The sequence below is a fragment of the Orycteropus afer genome, unplaced genomic scaffold (genome assembly GCF_000298275.1).
Source record: "Orycteropus afer afer isolate SDZICR_OR568_19922 unplaced genomic scaffold, OryAfe1.0 scaffold00460, whole genome shotgun sequence".
Classification (NCBI taxonomy): domain Eukaryota; kingdom Metazoa; phylum Chordata; class Mammalia; order Tubulidentata; family Orycteropodidae; genus Orycteropus; species Orycteropus afer.
In genome coordinates this window covers 1,524,224-1,542,198 of record NW_006922047.1, presented here as the reverse complement: position 1 = coordinate 1,542,198, position 17,975 = coordinate 1,524,224, and the positions used below count along the sequence as shown (strand labels likewise).

The following is a 17,975-nucleotide window of genomic DNA, read 5'->3' as shown; positions in this document are numbered from 1 at the left end:
CAACCCTATATATGATCTTGGATACACTCCCCATTTAGACATACCTAATTGTTTAGCCTGTCCACCTATCTATCCGTCCATATACCCCTGTTTGCCTTCACTGGAACATTGTGCTCTTTTAAGATGTGTCTATATGGGATCAAAGGGACAACAGTAACTCAAAAGATCAGACAGGAAACTTAGGGGGCAGTGAGCTTATGTTAATGGAGGAATAGCTCCATTATTATGGAGGAGGGTGAGAATGGCTGGACAACTTGAAGACTGTAGTCACTGAATTGCACAAGCACTAATTGTTGAATTGGTGTTACACTCTGCTGTGTATATCTTCAACAACAACAGGAAATAAATTATAATAAATAATCAACCCATTGAGCTCCTGGGGCTGCTGCTGTGAAGGTCAAGTTGGCAAAAGTGGTTCTCAATCGGTGGGCTCCTCACGCTCCATAGAGAGGGAAGACCAACCAGTGCCATCGAGTTGATTCCAACTGATGGTGGGCACACCTGTGTCAGAGTAGAACCGTGCTCTCGAGGGTTTTCAATGTGGATTCTTCAGAAGTAGGTCATCAGGCATCTCTGGGCGGATTCAAATCTCCAACTTCTCAGTTAGCAGCTGAGTGTGCTAACTGTTTGTACCACCCGGGGAGCTACCATTATTAGGACCATTCTCCCAAAGGCAGACAGTATTATAACTCTTCTCCAAAATGCCAGGCCTGGACATAGCACCTCCTGCTGTACAGGAGTTGGAATGAAATCTGGACAAGAACGAGGGCAGGGCCCATGGAAAGGAAACTCCTACAACCCCATTGTGAACCTGGACCATGGTCCAGTGCTTTTCATCAGGTGTGTTGGGGGTAAGGGGTTGTTTCATTGGTGAGAAGAGGCACAGCCAGTACTCAGGCTTGGGGAGCTGACTCTATACCATGCAGCAACTAATGTGCCTCCAAACAAAGGGATTTTCAGCACAAACACACACACTCTATGGGCCTAATGCCTCACCCCTGATCATTTTTCTTTTTTCAGGTGCCACTGAGTCAACTCTTGACTCATGGTGACCCCGCGTGCGTCACTTATAAGTGTGCTCCATGGAGTTTCCAATGGCTGGTTTTTTAGAAGTAGATCTTGCAAGTTCTTATTCAGCACCTGCTATATGCCAGGCACTGTTCTAAGTGCTCCCTGAGTCTTACAACAACCTCATGAGGTGGGTGTTACTATTAACCCCATTTTACAGACAGGACATGAGGCCCAGCAGGCTCATATGACTCACCCAGGATGACATGGCTGGAAAAAAGCCAAGCTGGGACTCAGACCCAGGCAGCCTGTTTCTGTAGCTCTCTCTCCTAACCCCTGCACTGTACTGCCTCAAGCCAACAGAGGTCCACAGAACCCTCAGTTTCTATAAAGCCAGTCCTCACCTGGCCCAGTCCCTCACAAGACAACTTTGAAGCATGTCCCGAGAGAAAGTTAGGCAAAGGGCATGATGGGGGTGGGGGGAGTCACAAAGGAAATACAAACAGCTGCATGCATCTGGAAAATGTCCCATGTGCTCAGTAACTAAAGAAATGCACATCATATAGCAACAGGCTTCTGTCCTTCACTCACGTCACTGGTGAAGATGTAAAACCCAGCTGGCCCTGGGGTCAAGGAAAGGGGATCTCAGAATGTATGAGGGCACATGTGCTCCGTCCCTGCCAATGTGGACTAAGAGCCTGACCTGTGACCTAGCAAGGCCATCTCCAGGAACCTGCCCTAAGGAAATAGTCACAGACCTGTGTGACGACCTTATTACATGGAGGTTCATCACCACCAGGCTAGTACTCACATAAAAACAGCAGGTCATAGAACATATACAAAAAATGACATTTTTGTCATTTACAAAAAAAAAAAAATTGTTATGGAAAAACAAACAAAAAACCCAAAATGTCAGTATACCAGCAAAAAAATGGCAGTGATTATGACATTTCCCTTGGAGTAAAACATAGTCCTCACCTAACCCCCAGGGCCCTACACAATCTACCCTCAGTCACCTCACTGCCCCATCTCTCCCCCATCCTCAGCTACTCCCCTCACCTGACATATAGTAGGTGCTCAATAGCATCATGAATGAGTGAATGAATGAATGCATTCCTCTCCCTGTCACATCATTAAACTAACCTGGCCCGAAGGGGGGCCCTTCACCCATCCATGCCCAAGGCCAGCCCTGGGTGGGGACGAAGGGAACAGAACCATCGAGTCTACACCAGGAGCACCAACGATGCCAGAAGCCCAAGGAAAGTGAGGCACGATTTATAAACCAGGCAACAGAAGGAGGAGGGAGAAGGGGAGGCCATGGCAGCTTTCATACTAACATTTTCTAACTCCGGCTGAGTCTTCCCTCTATACACTCATCTATATTTACATCAACGAATCTGTCAGTAGCAAGCCTGTTGCTGATCGTGTGGGATCTAAAGTTCACAGAAAGCTGGCTCTGACACCCAGCTAGGAAGAGAAACTGTAAATTCAACTTAAGTCACCCCAAAACCCTAAAGCCACCCACTTCCCTCTAAGAAACCTGTGACATCTTTTGCATGAGGATTTCTCAATCTCAGCACTACTGACAACTTGGGCTGGATAATTCTTTGTTGTGGGGGCTGTCCTGTTTATTTTAGGATGTTTGCAGCATCCTTGGTTTCTACTCACTAGATGCCAGTAGCACCTTCCCATTCGTGAAAATCAAAAATATCTACCAAAAAAAAAACAACCCACCAAACTCACTGCCATCGAGTTGATTCCAACTCACAGAGACCCCACCTTGGGTTTCTGAGGTGATATCTCTATCGAAGTAGATTGCCCAGTCTTCATTCCAAGGAATGGCTGGTGGGTTTGGACCACTAGCCTTCTGGTTAGCAGTCAAATGCCTTAGGCACTATGCCACAAGAACTCCCCAAAAATATCTACAGACATTGCTAAATGCCCTCTGGGGGACAAACTTTTTCCAAGTTCAAAAGCACTGATTTACCTGCAGCCCAGGAAAAAATTCCAAACTAATGCATGGTTCTTTTCCTGTACATTGTCATCAACTTCCTGAATAAATCAGTCACCAGCTCTCTGAATCCCTTTCACAAATCCTAGGAAAATGGTAGCAACAGTCTCAATACTTGGAGCATCCCTACATAGATAAGAAATTTGATTCTGGATATAATCAGGACCTTGGACAGAGATTTGGGCACCAAGATGTTCACTACAGTATTATTTATAATGATAAAACAAACGAACAACTGAAGATGATTAGATGAAGTATGACACATCCATAAAGTGGAACATTCATCAGATTTTAACAACAGTCTTTTCTGGGGTTGTCGCCAACCCATACAGCACAACTGTGTGAATTTAAACAAGACGCCCCTTTCTCAAGTTGTTAGGTCCATCTGTCAGAAAATTGTCATAATATCTTCATTTTGCTAGAATGAGATACTTCAGGTTCTATCAGCTGGGAAACTGAAATACTAAATATACAGTTCTATGATGCATTTGATGTGAGATATGACACCTTTTTGCAGCACACAACCTGTCCAACTATACATCATAGCCCTGATAAATTTCCAAGGATACCTCGTGACATGGAATAATGTTCCTAATACGATATTACCTGAAGAAAGGGCAGTTTAGAACACTGATCATATGGTATGATCCCCATTTCTTAAAACAAGGAAAATCTATCTTTTTAACCATAAAATGGCATGGAATGAAATACATTAAAAGGTCTCCAAAGAGTCTTTCTGAATTGGAGAATATACTTATATTTCATGTTCCTCTTTGTTCTTCAGGTATTCGATATATTCAGAGGAAAGAGCTGAAGGCAATATTTGTGCTGAGAACTAACCAAAAGGAAGGAACCAGCTGTGGGATGGTCTGGGGGAACAGTGACGCAAGCAGGGGAAACAGCACAAACGTCCTGAGAGACAAATAAGCTGGATGGGAATCAAAAAGGGCCAGTGGGGCTCGGACAGAGTGGAAGTGGTGGGGAACAGGAGACGAGACCTATGGAAAACAGAAGCCAGAAAGGACACCTGCTTTGTTCCGGTCTCTGTCCCAATGTCCCCTCCCTGATCACCTGCTCCAAATAGCTTCCTCATCACTCTACGTCACCAATTATCACTAAATACACATAGACACGTTATTCCTTCCATTGCTAGATTGAAAGTGCCTTTAGGGAAACAACTATGTTTAAAATGTCCTCATTTCCCCACACCATGTGGCACAGTATTTAACCTAGTGTCTGGCATCCAGTAGGGGCTTAATAATTATCTTACTCAGTGAATGAATGAATTCAACCCATACTAGGTGCTTTGATGGATGACTGTATTTAACACACGTATTACTTGTAATACTATATGTATTACATGACTATATCGCGTATCTGGAGCTCTGGTGGTGTAGTGCCTAAGGCATTGACTGCTAACCAGAAGGCTGGCAGTTCAAACCCACCAGCCACTCCTCAGAAAGAAGGTTGGGCAATCTAATTCTGTAGAGATACTGCTTTGGAAAGCCAAGGAGGGGTCACTATGAGTCAGATCTGACTTGTTAGCAGTGAGGTTTATTATTATTATTATTATTATTGCATATTTAAATACTATTTCAAGTTAGTTTCCTATATTCATTCAACAAACATTTACTACTTAGTGCCTGCTATGTGTCAGAAATTGTACCAAGGACCCGATAGCCAACCAGTTAAGCTGCGTCTCTGCTCCTGTACCACTCACCTAGGAGAGTATCTCTCATCAAGATACGTGAGGTACTCAGAAAAATCAGATACTTGGGACCTTCCCTAGACTGACTTTGGGGGTAGATAACAGGGATTTGACTTTTAAACAATTTTAAACAAGCAACTCTAGTAGTTTGTAAGTACGATTAAATTTGAGAATAACTATCTTGGCAGGACAGAGGTAGGGAAGTAGAAGTTGCAGTGATCGTGGGCCTGAATACTTCGGTGTTGAGGGTGGAGACTGGGACATCCTTGGCCTTTCAAAATTTGTAACAGAGCAGGAGAGATGTTATCAGTGATCTGTTAGATCTATAATCTCTGGACAGTAGGTAAGGACCTAAGGCACATCTCTTCTTGAATGTTCTTATCTCTCTCTTTGGAAGACATAGTTCACCAGCCCACCACTATATATTATTCTATCCATTGTTGTTGTTGTTGTCATGTGCCGTCGAGTCAGACCCGACTCATAGCGACCCCTCCTTGGGTTTCCGAGGCAGTATCACTACGGAAGTAGATTGCCCCATCTTCCTTCCGAGGAATGGCTGGTGGGTTTGAACTGCCAGCCTTCTGGTTAGCAGTCAAGTACCTTAGGCACTATGCTACCAGAGCTCCTATTCTATCCATTGGTGGGACAAAATCCAAGGAATTCCACTTCTAGTCTCAGTGCTGAAACAAACACAGCCAAGTGCCTCCAGAATTTTAAGAATCGTCAACAACATTGTTTTCCTCACCATGGCTCAACTAACAAATACTTATCATAAAGGAGTGGAGAGACTCTTGGGGGATGTGAGCAAGTTAAATCACAGTCCCCTACCCTCAAGATGCTCTGGTGGCATTTGACTGCTAACCAGAAGACTAGTGGTTCAAACCTACCAGCTGCTCTATGGAGGGAAGATGGGGCGATCTACTTCCGTAAATATTTAACATCTTGGAAACCCAAAGGGGGTCACTACGAGTCAGAATCAACTTGAAGGCAGTGAGTTTGGTTTTGGTTTGACCCTCAAGAAGCTTTCTCATTAGAGAGACAAGACATAAACATGCAGTCTTACTGATTTTCAGAAAAGTACACAAGGTTCACTTGATAATGGAAAAGGCACAACTAGAGTAGTAAGCAGAGAGGCTCAATCATTCCCAAGTCAGTAAGAACATCAATGATCAGAGAGACTCAAACACAAAACCACCTTTCCATACACACTTATATCTAACATCCCACCCATCCACCCACCCATTTGACCAGCCACTCACCCATCCACCGACTCACCCATCCAGTCATCCATTTTCGCCCTCTGATTCTGTCATCTGCCCATTGACTCATCCATCTATTCATTCATTCACCCACCCAGCCAATTACCCATCCATTCAATATCTATCCATCCTTCCTTTATCACATTCAATCACTCATCCACCTACCCATCCATTCAACACTAACTATGTGCAATGTCTCTCCCTCCCCTCTAAATCACAAACATGGTCCATATCTTAAAAGGTTGCATGGTGATTAGTAAAGATCAAACTGCTAAAAATTTACATTCTGATAACTCTTCTAAAGATAATTCAAGTCTGTAAACATTTTTGTTTATTCCACTTTGTACAGGGCCTAAATGTTCAAAGTCCTTGTAGGGTCCTCATGGAAACTGGCCTAGTCTTGCTATTTTAAAGTATTTGATGTCCTCAAAAATGGTGCTTTTAGGTAGAAGGCAAAGTCAGTAAGTTGGGATATGCTTAGAGGCAGGAGTAGCTGTGAGTAGATTGGAGAGAGTATGGCATGGCCTCAGTGGGGAGTAGGGAATGGGAGAGAAGTTGATTAAGAACATGCAAAATGACTGCTAAGACACAGGGAAAAGTCTGCTTGGACCTTGGACTTGTGGAATTTCAGTGTTGACAATCAACATGACCCTGTAATATTTTTGCCCCTTGGCTTATGTATTGGGGCAATTATTGTTGAGTTGACCATCCAAGAGAATGGGTTAACAGTATAGATGCCACCCTTCCTCTCATCTGTTCATCTGTCTGTCCATCCATCCATCCATCCATCCATCCACACATATATAAGTTCTTACTAAGTGCCAGGCACCATTTTAGGCATTACATGTATTTATTCATTTAATCTGAGGTAAGTAATACTAGAGTCCTCAACTGCACAGACTGGGAAACTGACGCAGAAAGTTACTTAAGGCTACACAACCAGTTACTAGCAGAGCTGAACCCCAGGCATGTGACTGCATGTTCACAACCACTCTGCCATATTTCTTCTCTAAATTATCTCAATTGCCATTGTCTAAGCCAGCAGTCTGATTTCCAGAAGACAAGTAGCAACAGGGGCTCTCTGGCTGACCCAGTCCTTCCTGAGAATGAAGAGTTGACTGTGAAATGGCTTAGCCTATCAGACGGCTGGTACACCATAGATGCTGATGAATCTCATCTCTGCTGAAGCTAGACTCTCAAGTACACAGACTAAATTTAACACCTTGAATTCATTCATTCAAAATTATTTATTCATCACAGAAGCACTGTTCATAATGCAAAAAAACTGGAAACATCCCAAATGTCTATCACCCAGGAAAATGGATAATTTGTTGTAACATCATAGAATGCAGTATTACACAGTAGAGAAAAATAAGTAACCTCCAGCTACACATAAAAGCAAAGATGAATCTTAGAAACACACTGTTTCTAAAGCAAGTCTACATCTCAAAAGAGTACCTACATTACACTGTTGTAGTTGTTGGGTGCCATTGAGTCTGTTCTGACTCATAGAGACCCAATGTACAAAAGAATGAAATACTGCCCGGGCCTGTGCCATCCTCACAACCACCAGCAGTACACAATCCCTTCTGAAATGCCTGGAAGCCAGGAAAGTTAAATTTATATGGTTAAAATCAAACAAAAACCAAATCTATTACCATTGAGGTCATTCTGACTCATAGTGACCCTACAGGACAGAGCAGAACTGCCTCACAAGGTTTCCAAGGCTGTAAGTCTTTATGAAAGCAGTCTGCCACATCTTTCTCCTGTGGAATGAACATGGGTTCGAACTGCTGACCTTTCAGTTAGCAGCCAAGCACTCAACCCCTATGCCACCGAAACAACAACAACAACAAAAAACTCACTGCCACCGAGTCACATCTGACTCATAGCGGCCCCTCCTTGGGTTTCTGAGGTGGTATCACTACGGAAGTAGATTGCCCAACCTTCCTTCTGAGGAGTGGCTGGTGGGTTTGAACTGCCAGCCTTCTGGTTAGCAGTCAAATGCCTTAGGCATTACACCACTAGAGCTCCCCTATGCCACCAGGGCTCTTTTATATGGTTAAGGCTTATATAAATGCATGATAAAATTAAAAGAGATAATAAAAGAAGAAGATACACAACTCAGCAAAATTGTTGCCTTTTAGGGAACGGGAGGGGGTGGGAAAGGAGGAAAGGCAGGCTCTGAAACCACAGGTGAAAATAAGTTATGGGCTATATCCTAGTTCAGTGGTTCTCAACGTGTGTTTCCTGCACTAGCAGCAGCATCAGCACCACCTGGGAACTTGTTATGTTTCTAACACATATTTTCAGACTCTACCCCAAACCTCCTGAATCAGAGACGGGGTGAGGTCTAGCCACCTGTGCTTAAACCACCTTCCAGGTGGTGCTAACTGTGTGCCTGTGTGTGTGAGAACCTCTGCCTTAGTGTTGGGTGACATCAAGGACCTTGTTCTCGTTCTTGACTTAAGTGGTGGCTCCCCAGGGGTTCCATATAATCTTACAATAAATAAACAAATAGAAATAAGCTCAAGGAGACACAATGTTGAGAGTGTGTCATGAACCAAGAATTATGACTAATGCCATCCTCTGCTAACCCAAAGCACCAAAACACACCCCACAACTGGGTGTCCAACCCCCACGTGTTCCAGGCACAGGACTGGAGTGGGGAATACCACCAACCTAGTCCCTACCCTCATGGAGTCTAAAGCAGTCAATCCCACTTTAGACTGATTATACCTGTACATGCTTTCTATGCACAATCTCTCTCGCTTTTTATTGTAGTAAAATGCACATAAAATTTACTATCAGTGGCATTTAGTATACTCACAATGCAACCATCACTTCTGTGTAGTTCCAGAACATTTTCATCACCCTGTACCCATTAGGCAGTCACCCCCCCTACATTTTCCCTTTCCTAAAGCCCCAGGCAACCACTAATCTCCCTTCTGCTCTATGGAGTTGATGACTCTGGATGTCCCCCACATAACTCACTGGAAGTAGGACTTGTTGTTGTTGTTGTTGTTGTTATGTGCCGTCGAGTCGGCCCCGACTCATAGCGACCCCTCCTTGGGTTTCCGAGGCAGTATCACTATGGAAGTAGGATTGCCGAACCTTACCATTCCCATTTTCCAGATGAGGAGACTGAAGCTCTGCTCCTATGAGCTGGAGCTCAGATTTGCAGCCAGGGTCATCTGTCCCCAAACCCTGTACCCTTGGCCTTTACCAATATCCCCTCCCCTACCTATCTTTTCTTCTTCCTTTCAATCTCCATGCCTGGTGCTCTTGCTGTAAAACGTCTCCACGAGCATGAAGTTGGCAGAGCCACACATCCCCCTCCCCCCTATTCCTACTAAAGAAAAGAACCAAGGTCAATGGGATGAAAGAACATGGCAGGTCTTGACACTAGTTCTTGAAGGTCAGGATGCTGTAACTTGCCACCAAGCAAGTTCTAGATCTGTACCCACATCTTGTCTAAGACAAATCAGTCAATATAGTCACAAGAATGAAAAGATAACTTCAAGACTTATGAATCCTCCTGCAAACTCTGCTTGCATAAAAATACTTCAACAATTTTATAAATTATACTTTTTCATACACAGGCCATGTGAGTGACTTCATCATTTTCTCCCATGGGATCTGGCCTCTTGTGCTATTCAGCTGTTGGCAGGGGAGACGGGTGTCCTGATTCCAGGCCCAATCTAAGCACCAAGCACCTTCAAGGAGACCCAAAGCTGAACCAATCTGAACCGAAGATAAAACCATCTCTGGCCTGAGAGAGACAACACAATCTGATCCAGAGTTAACTGGGAAATTTTGTTCCATGGTCGGGATCTTGCTTGCATTAGCTGCCTTAAAGGCAGTTTCTAAAAGAAGAATTGATTCAAACAAAAAGTCTCAGCTTTTTGGAAAGAAAAAGCTGCCAGTCCTCACCTTTCCCAGGCACCATCTCTTGTTTCTCTCTCCTTTCTGGGGTTTTATGATGAGAACCCACAGCTAGGGTGATTGATTGTCCCAGTCTGCCCAGGACTGAGGGGTTTTCCTGGGATGTGGGACTTTCAGGGCTTAAACTGGGGCAGTCGCAGGAAAACTGGGATGAATGATCACACAACCTGGACAAGGCTAATGCCTGATGGCTTCCCAAACCCAAGTTGGTGAGCCCACTGGTCCCTGCTTCTGGAACATTAATTCTCTATTCTCTCAGGAAGAGTACAATGAATCTTCCCAGTGGAGCCTTCCACTGTTGTGAGTGCATCCTGGGCTCATAATGGGGTGACAGCAAAGAGGAACGTAAGCCCTAAGCATCAAAAAGCAAACCCGCTGGCAGCAATTCAATTCTAACTCATAGCAACCCTACAGGACAGACCTTAACCACTGAGTTACCAGAGCTCCTTCCAAGCACCCAAGATGCTACGAAGTCCTTGAAGGAAGACTTTACTGTTAAGAGGTAGCTGCTACTCAACTTCTCAAGAAAAAAAGATTGACAAGAGGTGGGGGCCAGGGGAACAAATTCTAACCCCAAATCTGAGCAAGTTTCTCTTCTGCTGTTGAGTTCACAATGGACACTTGGGTCTGAGGCTTCTGTCCAGGGGTGGCGGGGTAGTGGGAAAGATAATTATACACTCTAAGACTCCCTCACCTTGTCACCCACAGAGGGAGGGACCAAGGGAGAGGAAGAGAATTAATGTTATCTAAGACCTAAGGGAATAGAAAAATGGGTCAAATGGGCATGAATGTTTTTCTCCTTAAAGCTTCCAGAGAAAACGAACAACGGGAAATAGCCAAAAGTTTCATTTCAAATTAATAAATCCATGCTGGCTGGTCATTGAGAGCCCTTGGCCCCTGCTCCCTGCTTCAGAGCCTTCTTTCCAGCCAAAGGCTCCAAAAAGGAAAATTGGAAAAGAACTTATTCTGCGGTATTATGGCAAATGTATTTTGGGGCTTTCTCCATGCCAGACACTGAGCCGAGTGTGTTCCACGTGTGATCCCACTGATCCTCCTGGAACCTTCTTTGGAAGATGCTGTCAGAAGCAATATTCTCAGGGAGCCAGTAAGGAAACTGAGACTCGAGGCCCAAGTGGCCAGACTGGTAAGCGGCTCACACCAACCCTCTGCCTGGTATCTGGAGCACTCCCCAACTGGGCCACTTTTCAGGACAGGGGACTGGCCCCTTCCCCAGAAGCTGAGCCAGTTCTCAGAAGTGCCTGACTGCAGCGCTCTTGGAAGCTGACCATCTTGGGACAGTTCACCGTCTTGGTGGGGGCTTCTGTTACAGAGAGTGCATTCTGGGCTTGCTAACGGGGGCAACAGTAAAGGGGGACATAAGCCCAAAAGATTCAAAAGACATCCCCACGTCCCTGAAGGAAGACTTCCCTCTCAAGAGGCAGCTGCTCCCCAACTTCTCAAGCACTAACCTTTCAGGAACCTTCTCTGGTCTGACAACCTCATGAACACACACCCTCATCTCATAAAGCATGCAGAAAACCTAAAACATCGCCCAAGGGTAGATCATATGGTATACTGTTGTTGTTGTTTTGTGCCATCCAGATCATTCCAACTCATAGTGACCCCACAGGACAGAGTAGAACTGCCCCATAAGGTTTCCAAGGCTGTAATCATTACGGAAGCAGATAGCTATATAATTTGACAACAGGGTGATGAGAAATACTTATCTCACTCACTGAACCTACATATGGGGTGGCTGAAGGGTCAGGCCTGTGTGGTGGGGGTACAGGAGGGAATAGGGAGATGGGTGGCTCTTCTGGCTTTTTATTGGTGAGCAGTGGCAGAACCAATATACCCCATGCCAGAGATTCCCCTTCTCTTGCCACACATCAAACAGCACAGACACACAGCCACAAACAACATCCGCAGTTTTCCCCATCTCTGACTGGCAACTGATGCTACCACTTCCACCACCTTCTACAAGCCACAACCTCTCCTCTTAAACCCATGAGGCCAGATGTGCTCTGAAGCTCAGCACTTGGGGCTTTCAGAAAATAAGAAAGGTGGGAACGCAACATGGCAGTCACTTTGGAAAGCAGTCTCTCAGAAAGTCAAGCATACACCTACCACACAACCCAGGGGTCTCACTCCTAGAAACTTACTCACGGGAAATGAAACTCTGGCTCCCAAAGTCCCCCCAAATCCTGCCCACATGTGTTTTTAGCAGTTCTAGTTATAACCTCCCAAATTGGAAACAGCTTAGCATTCTTTAGCTAAGAAATGGATGAATAGACAGTGGTCCTTCCCTTGCACACCTTGGAATATTACTCAGCAGTGAAAAAAAGATGAACTATTGATACATGTGGCAACATGAATGAATCACAAAGGCATTGCACTAAGTGAAAGAAACCACTCCAAAGGCTATATAGTGTATGATTCCATTGATCAGGCCTCTGGAAAAGGCCAAATTACAGGGGTGGAGAACAGACTGATGGTTGCCAGGAGCTGGAGGCTGGGGAAGGGGCTGACTCATAAGGACACTAGGGAATATTCTAGGGTGATGGAACTGTTCTATATCTTGATTTGGTTGGTGGTTACACAATGGTACACATTTGTCAAAACTCAGAACTGTATACTAAAAAGGGTGAATTTTGCTATATGTGAATTATACCTTAACAAACCTGATTTTAAAAAAAGAAAAGGTAACATGTTTCTCTGATATAACCTGGAGACTCCAAGTGGGGCCCGTGGGGCAGCTGAATCGACAATCCCAAGGGGCTTGTTGAAAAGCAGAGTCTCAGGCCCTACCCCAGACCTGCAGGACCAGAATCACCATTTTAACAAGACCCCCAGGCAAGTGCCATGCCCACTTGAGGTGGAGAAGCCCGACCATGCAACCATACCATTTCTCGTGGGGGTGCAACACCATCCCACATTCAAACATATTTCACGTTTCTGCAGCAAAACATACCAAAATTCACACCAAATGATTTCAAGACTATAAACAATCTTGGGTCTGATCAGACCAGGTTTTCTTCCGACATGAACTCAGAAACAACTTTCAGTTTTCAGAGCACTCTGGGTTTTGCAAGTGTGGGAGAGAGACTGTGCCCTTGTAGAAGAAAATCCCAAGGGAAAAAGCCAAGCTAATTCTTAAAACCCACTGCTGTCAAGTCAATTCCAACTCATACTGACTCTATTGAAAAAAAGAAAAGAAAAGAAAAGAAAGACAAACCCACTTCCATCAAGTCAATTCTAACTCATACTGACCCTATATAAGACAGAGGAAAATTGTCCCATAGGGTTTCCAAGGCTGTAACCTTTCCAAAAGCAGACTGTCCCAGTTTTCTCCTGCAGAACAGCTGGTGGGTTCAAACCATCAACCTTTCAGTTAGCTGCCGAGTACTTCAACTACTGTGCCACCAGGGCTCCTTAGCTAATTCCTACTTCCCAGGATTTTGCTCTTCTGGAATTACCAACCACGCTGATCTACTAGAAGGTCTATATGAATCCTGGACCACTCCACCCTCTACAGTGGTACCTACAAGTAAGCAGTTTACATTTTGACACAGGTTAAGAGTCTGATAACAGAACCCCGCTTCTCCCAGGTCTCTCTCCACTGCCCACGCAGAACACTTTTTTTTTTAAAAAAAGAGCCTTCCATTAAAAAAGTTTTGGGGGGGTCAAACATTGGCAAACATGACCAGGTTACCTGATGTCAGTGTGACAGTGGGCTTCTTATGGGGATTCCTGTAAATGTGGATGAAAGGGGTTCAGGAAACTTGAGCATGAGACACCCAGACCCGTGTCCACAGTTCCTGTGGTTCTTGCAAAGGCCCAGATCCCTGCACACATCAGTGGAGGATCTGCTGGCTTCAGCAGGGAGGGAAGGGGATGCATGCCTCAGTGCTAGATAGAGCATCAAGAGAAGAGTGGCATTAAGTTCGGGGGGGTGGGGGGGTTCCAGGAAGGCTGACCCAAAAACAACAACCCAAGTTAGTTGCCATGAGTCCATTCTAACTCCCAGCGATCCCTCGTGTGCAGAGCAGAGCTGTGCTGCACAGGGTTTTCATGGCTGTGACTTTTTGGAAGCAGATCATAGGCCTTTCCGTAAGGCCTTTCCTTAAGGTGCCCCTGGGTAGGTTCGAACCATCAGCCCTTCAGTTAGTAGCCCAGCAGTTAACCATCTGCACCATCCAGGGGCGCTGGGAAGATTGACAGCTATGGCTTATTGAGCTGACAGATCTGAGCTCTTTAAAAGCCATCAGAGCCCATCATGGTGAAATTTAAAATCAAACTTCCAATCAACGAAAACACGGAACCAGGGTGTGTGGTCAGAACGACTTGCTGCCGGGGAGGGTCCAGGAGAAAAGGGCAGCCATGTATCTGTGAATGTCAAAGACTTCCAGTTGGGTTTTCTTAGGAAGAGAGAAAAAAAGAAAATGAATGAGAAGCCTTACTTCTCATGGTGGCTCCAAGTGTGAGCTGTTGGGGGGCAGAAAGGGCAGGCATCACAGAGGCCAAGAAAAGTGTGTGTGTGTGTGTGTGTGTGAGAGAGAGAGAGAGAGAGAGAGAGAGAGGGACAGAGACCGGACCGTACACCACTGCCTACCATGTGAGAATGTACATTTGGAAGCAACACTCTCAGATCCTATGAGCATACAGTCAAATTCAAGCAACCTTAACTCTTCCTCCCTGAGACAGTGAGGAAGCTACTTTTCATTATCACACTGCAACCCTTACGGAACATTGTTTCCAAACACAAGTCCCATCACAGGTGCCTCAAAAAGTGGCAGGGCAACTCCACTCCAAGGGAAACGCTAAAGTAACAAAAGTTCATCAAAAGACATGTCCAAGAATGCTTCCAAGAGTATACACTGGAGACCACCCATTTGCTCATCAGCAGTTGACTGGAAACATAAATGCTGGCAGAGTCACATAATAAGACACTACACAGCCATGAGAAGAAACTACCTCCAAGTACTCACAGCAACATGGATGAAGTCACAGACATAATGTTGAGTCAAAGGAGCTAGACATAAAAGAATGAACTGTATGACTCCATGAATACAAAGCTCAAGAAGAGGCCAAACTAATTTGTCAGGCTGGAAGTCAGGCTACTGGTTACCCTTACTGGGAGGGAATGACTGGGAAGGGACAGGATGGGGTACCGGAGAGCTGGTTACCTTCTGTTTCTTGATCTGGGTGTCAGTTTCACAGGGGTGTTCACTTCATGAAAATTTATTAAGCTCCACCCAACTTGTGAGCTGTCCTGCACATAGGTGAGACTTTATTCTAAAAGTTCAAAATCAATACTTAAACACATTTTTCAAAAAATTTCTAAATGGTAGAAGTGTTTGAATAAAGAAGTCCACACTCTGCTCCTCCCCTGACTCCTCAGTGTGTCCACCCAGGCTTTGGGCTCACTAGTGCTTTTGATGTTCCTCAATGTCTACCAACAACCTCCATCTCCTTGCCTTGAATACTCTTATCCAACTTCCAGGGCCCCTGCCCTTGCCCTCATCTCCCCCAGAGAAAGCCCAGTCCTGGATGACCCTGCTTGGTGACAGATGGAGAGGGGCCTTCCGTTCCAGAGTAGGGCTGTAAAATGTGCTTGCTACCTCCGGCCAAAGAGACAAAACTGTCTGCAGAGAGCAAAATGCACAAACTCATCTCAAAGCTATCAAGAACGCTTTCAGGGAGCTCACCAAAGCCAAGCCCGAGGCTTCCAATGTACGCTCCATTCACCTGCATCCCCCCACCATCCCTCCTTCTGAGGGGGTCCTGCAATCCCTTCCTCCATGCCAGCCTTGGAGCTGCAGGAGCCAGGCTGGACCAGGGTGAGCTAAGGACACCACAGGATCTCCCCATATCCTTTCTTTCCCCTAGAAGACTCCATATCCAGGTTCCAGAAGGCAATCATCTCCAACATAGACAACTGTCAGCTCGGTAAGGCCCTCCTGGACCCCTGAAGCTATGAGGGTGCACACACTGACACCTCCAAGCCTGCCCCATTCACCCTGGGGGCGGGAAGTGGACAGAGCACATCCACCTCCCCCATCCCTGAGCACTTCAAGAGACCTGGTGTGGGAAGGAACTGCTCATTTGAGGACCAGCAGAATCTTTCTCAAGAGGCTGGAACTTAGGAGGCCAAGACCAAAGGCTCTGCCTTAGGCATCACTCGAGATGACACCATGGTTAGCTGACACGTCCCCAAAGGGATCTCTGCCGAACCTCTTCATTTTGACCACCCTCAAAGTAAAACAACACTCCAAAACCTCAGAGGCCCCATTCCAATCTCAGTATCCAGAAGCCAAAAACCTGGTTCTACCTTGAGTCTCCCTAGAAGTGGTCCCACAGCTCCTCTCCCCAAAAAACAGCACCAGGACTGCCCAGGGCCCCAGCCCAGCTGAGACTGCAACAGTCAACACTGAACACAGAAAGGGTGGGGGACTCTGTGCTGAGCCCCAGGGGCCCCTCAGCCACTCATTCTCACACTAATGGCATCCAGTGGGGACCCAGGGGAAAGCCTGTACATCTGAGCAGGGCATGGTGGCCAGTCAGCCCCGGAAGCAGGCAAGTCCCCCCCCCCATTTGAATCTGGGTCATGCTTAGATAACCAACAGAAAGCCCAAGTAGTCACCTACCCTGCCTGCTTACATCTCAACAGATGTTAAGCACTCAAGGTTTATTTCAAGCAGGCAGGGATGTAAAGGAAACACAATGGGTTCTGCATTTTGATAGAATTTCAGGAAAGAAAATGTGGTCTTCACTTTTCTCCCCTGCATCTTTGATTATTTGGGGAAAAAAAAAAAAAAAAAAAGGCGTTTACCTGCCAGAGATGGTCTGTCCGCGTGGGGCTGAGTCTCCGGTGTCCCCTCCCGGCTCCCTGGGGTGGGAGAAGCAGAATCCAGCCCACAGCTGGACCCTCCACCCTGGGAAGGACCTGGGACCTCATATTCTCGTCCCTCTCTTCTTATGGAAATAGCCCAAGCTGGGTGTTGCAGGCCAGGGGCCCAGGTAGGACAAACGGCAATCTGCACTACACCCCAGAAGATGATGAGGTCCCTATTTAGCAGTGGGAAAAGGGGCCTGCAGACGTGGGGGAGAGTAAGTGCCCCCAGGCCTCCACTTGCTCCCCAGATGGGGGCCGCAGGCCACCGAAATCTGGTCTGGGCAATGGTGAAGCCCACACGGTGCCCACAAGCTCTTCGCCTGCCAGCCTCCCAGCTCCCTGCCTGAGAGCGCGGCCCCTCCTGGGGAAGGCAGGTTAGGGAGGCCGGGCGCTGGGACTGGGCTCCGGTTCCCAGAGGCGCCCGTTTCTTCCGGGTGAGGGGTGGCCCAGGCGACCGGCCAAGGCCTCCGTGGTCCCCCTGCCCTGGTCAGAAGCGCCCAGACCCAGGCCCAGTCCCAGCTGGCTCGGGAGAACTCTAAGCCTCCGGAACTGGCTCCGAAACCCTCGCCAAGGCCCCACCGACCCCAGGCCCAGCCCTCATTCTGGACCCGGTCCTTCGGAGGGCTGCCCTCACCCCCCAGCCTCCACATCACCCCAGCTCGGGTGCAGAGAGCTCGCACTCCTCCCGGTGCCCCCTCTCGCAGCCCCTGGAAGACCCCCCACCTCCCATCAGCCCCCGGTCTCTCCCCGCCGGGAAGAGGGAGGCGGCGAGGAGGGGGAGGCGCCGCGGGGCTCGGGCAAAGGATATGGCCATTCGGTGATCTTTTTGGCGTATTTTCTCACCACGCTGTCCTCGCTGAAGAGGAACAGAGACCGGTTGACCGTGAGGCAGCTCTGTCGGACGGGGATGGGGTTGTAGAGGGCCATGGTCCGCGCTCTCTGCGCCATGGACTGCTTGTACATCCTTTGCGCCCCGGGCTGCCCGCCCTGCCGGCTGCCCCCGGCGCCTCGCCCGCCGCCGGCGCCCACGACCACCCCGGCGGCTGCCCCGGAGCCTCCTCCGCCGTAGCGGGCCGGCATCTCGTCTCCGAAGCGGGCCATTCTGCAAAGAGCAAAGGGCTCCGGGTTACGCTGCGGCGGGCGCTGCGG

The 17,975-nt window shown here is 47.0% G+C and overlaps 1 protein-coding gene across 1 annotated transcript in view; it reads right to left on the bottom strand.

Moving 5' to 3' along the window:
* The window catches only part of CACNA1A (calcium voltage-gated channel subunit alpha1 A), a 285,317-nt gene extending 267,390 nt beyond the window's left edge, over positions 1-17,927 (bottom strand). Inside the window, exon 1 of the mRNA XM_007954375.1 lies at positions 17,635-17,927. Within this exon, the coding sequence (XP_007952566.1) occupies positions 17,635-17,927 (293 nt within the window). The remainder of the gene's footprint in view (positions 1-17,634) is intronic.
* Between the last annotated feature and the right edge of the window lie 48 nt (positions 17,928-17,975).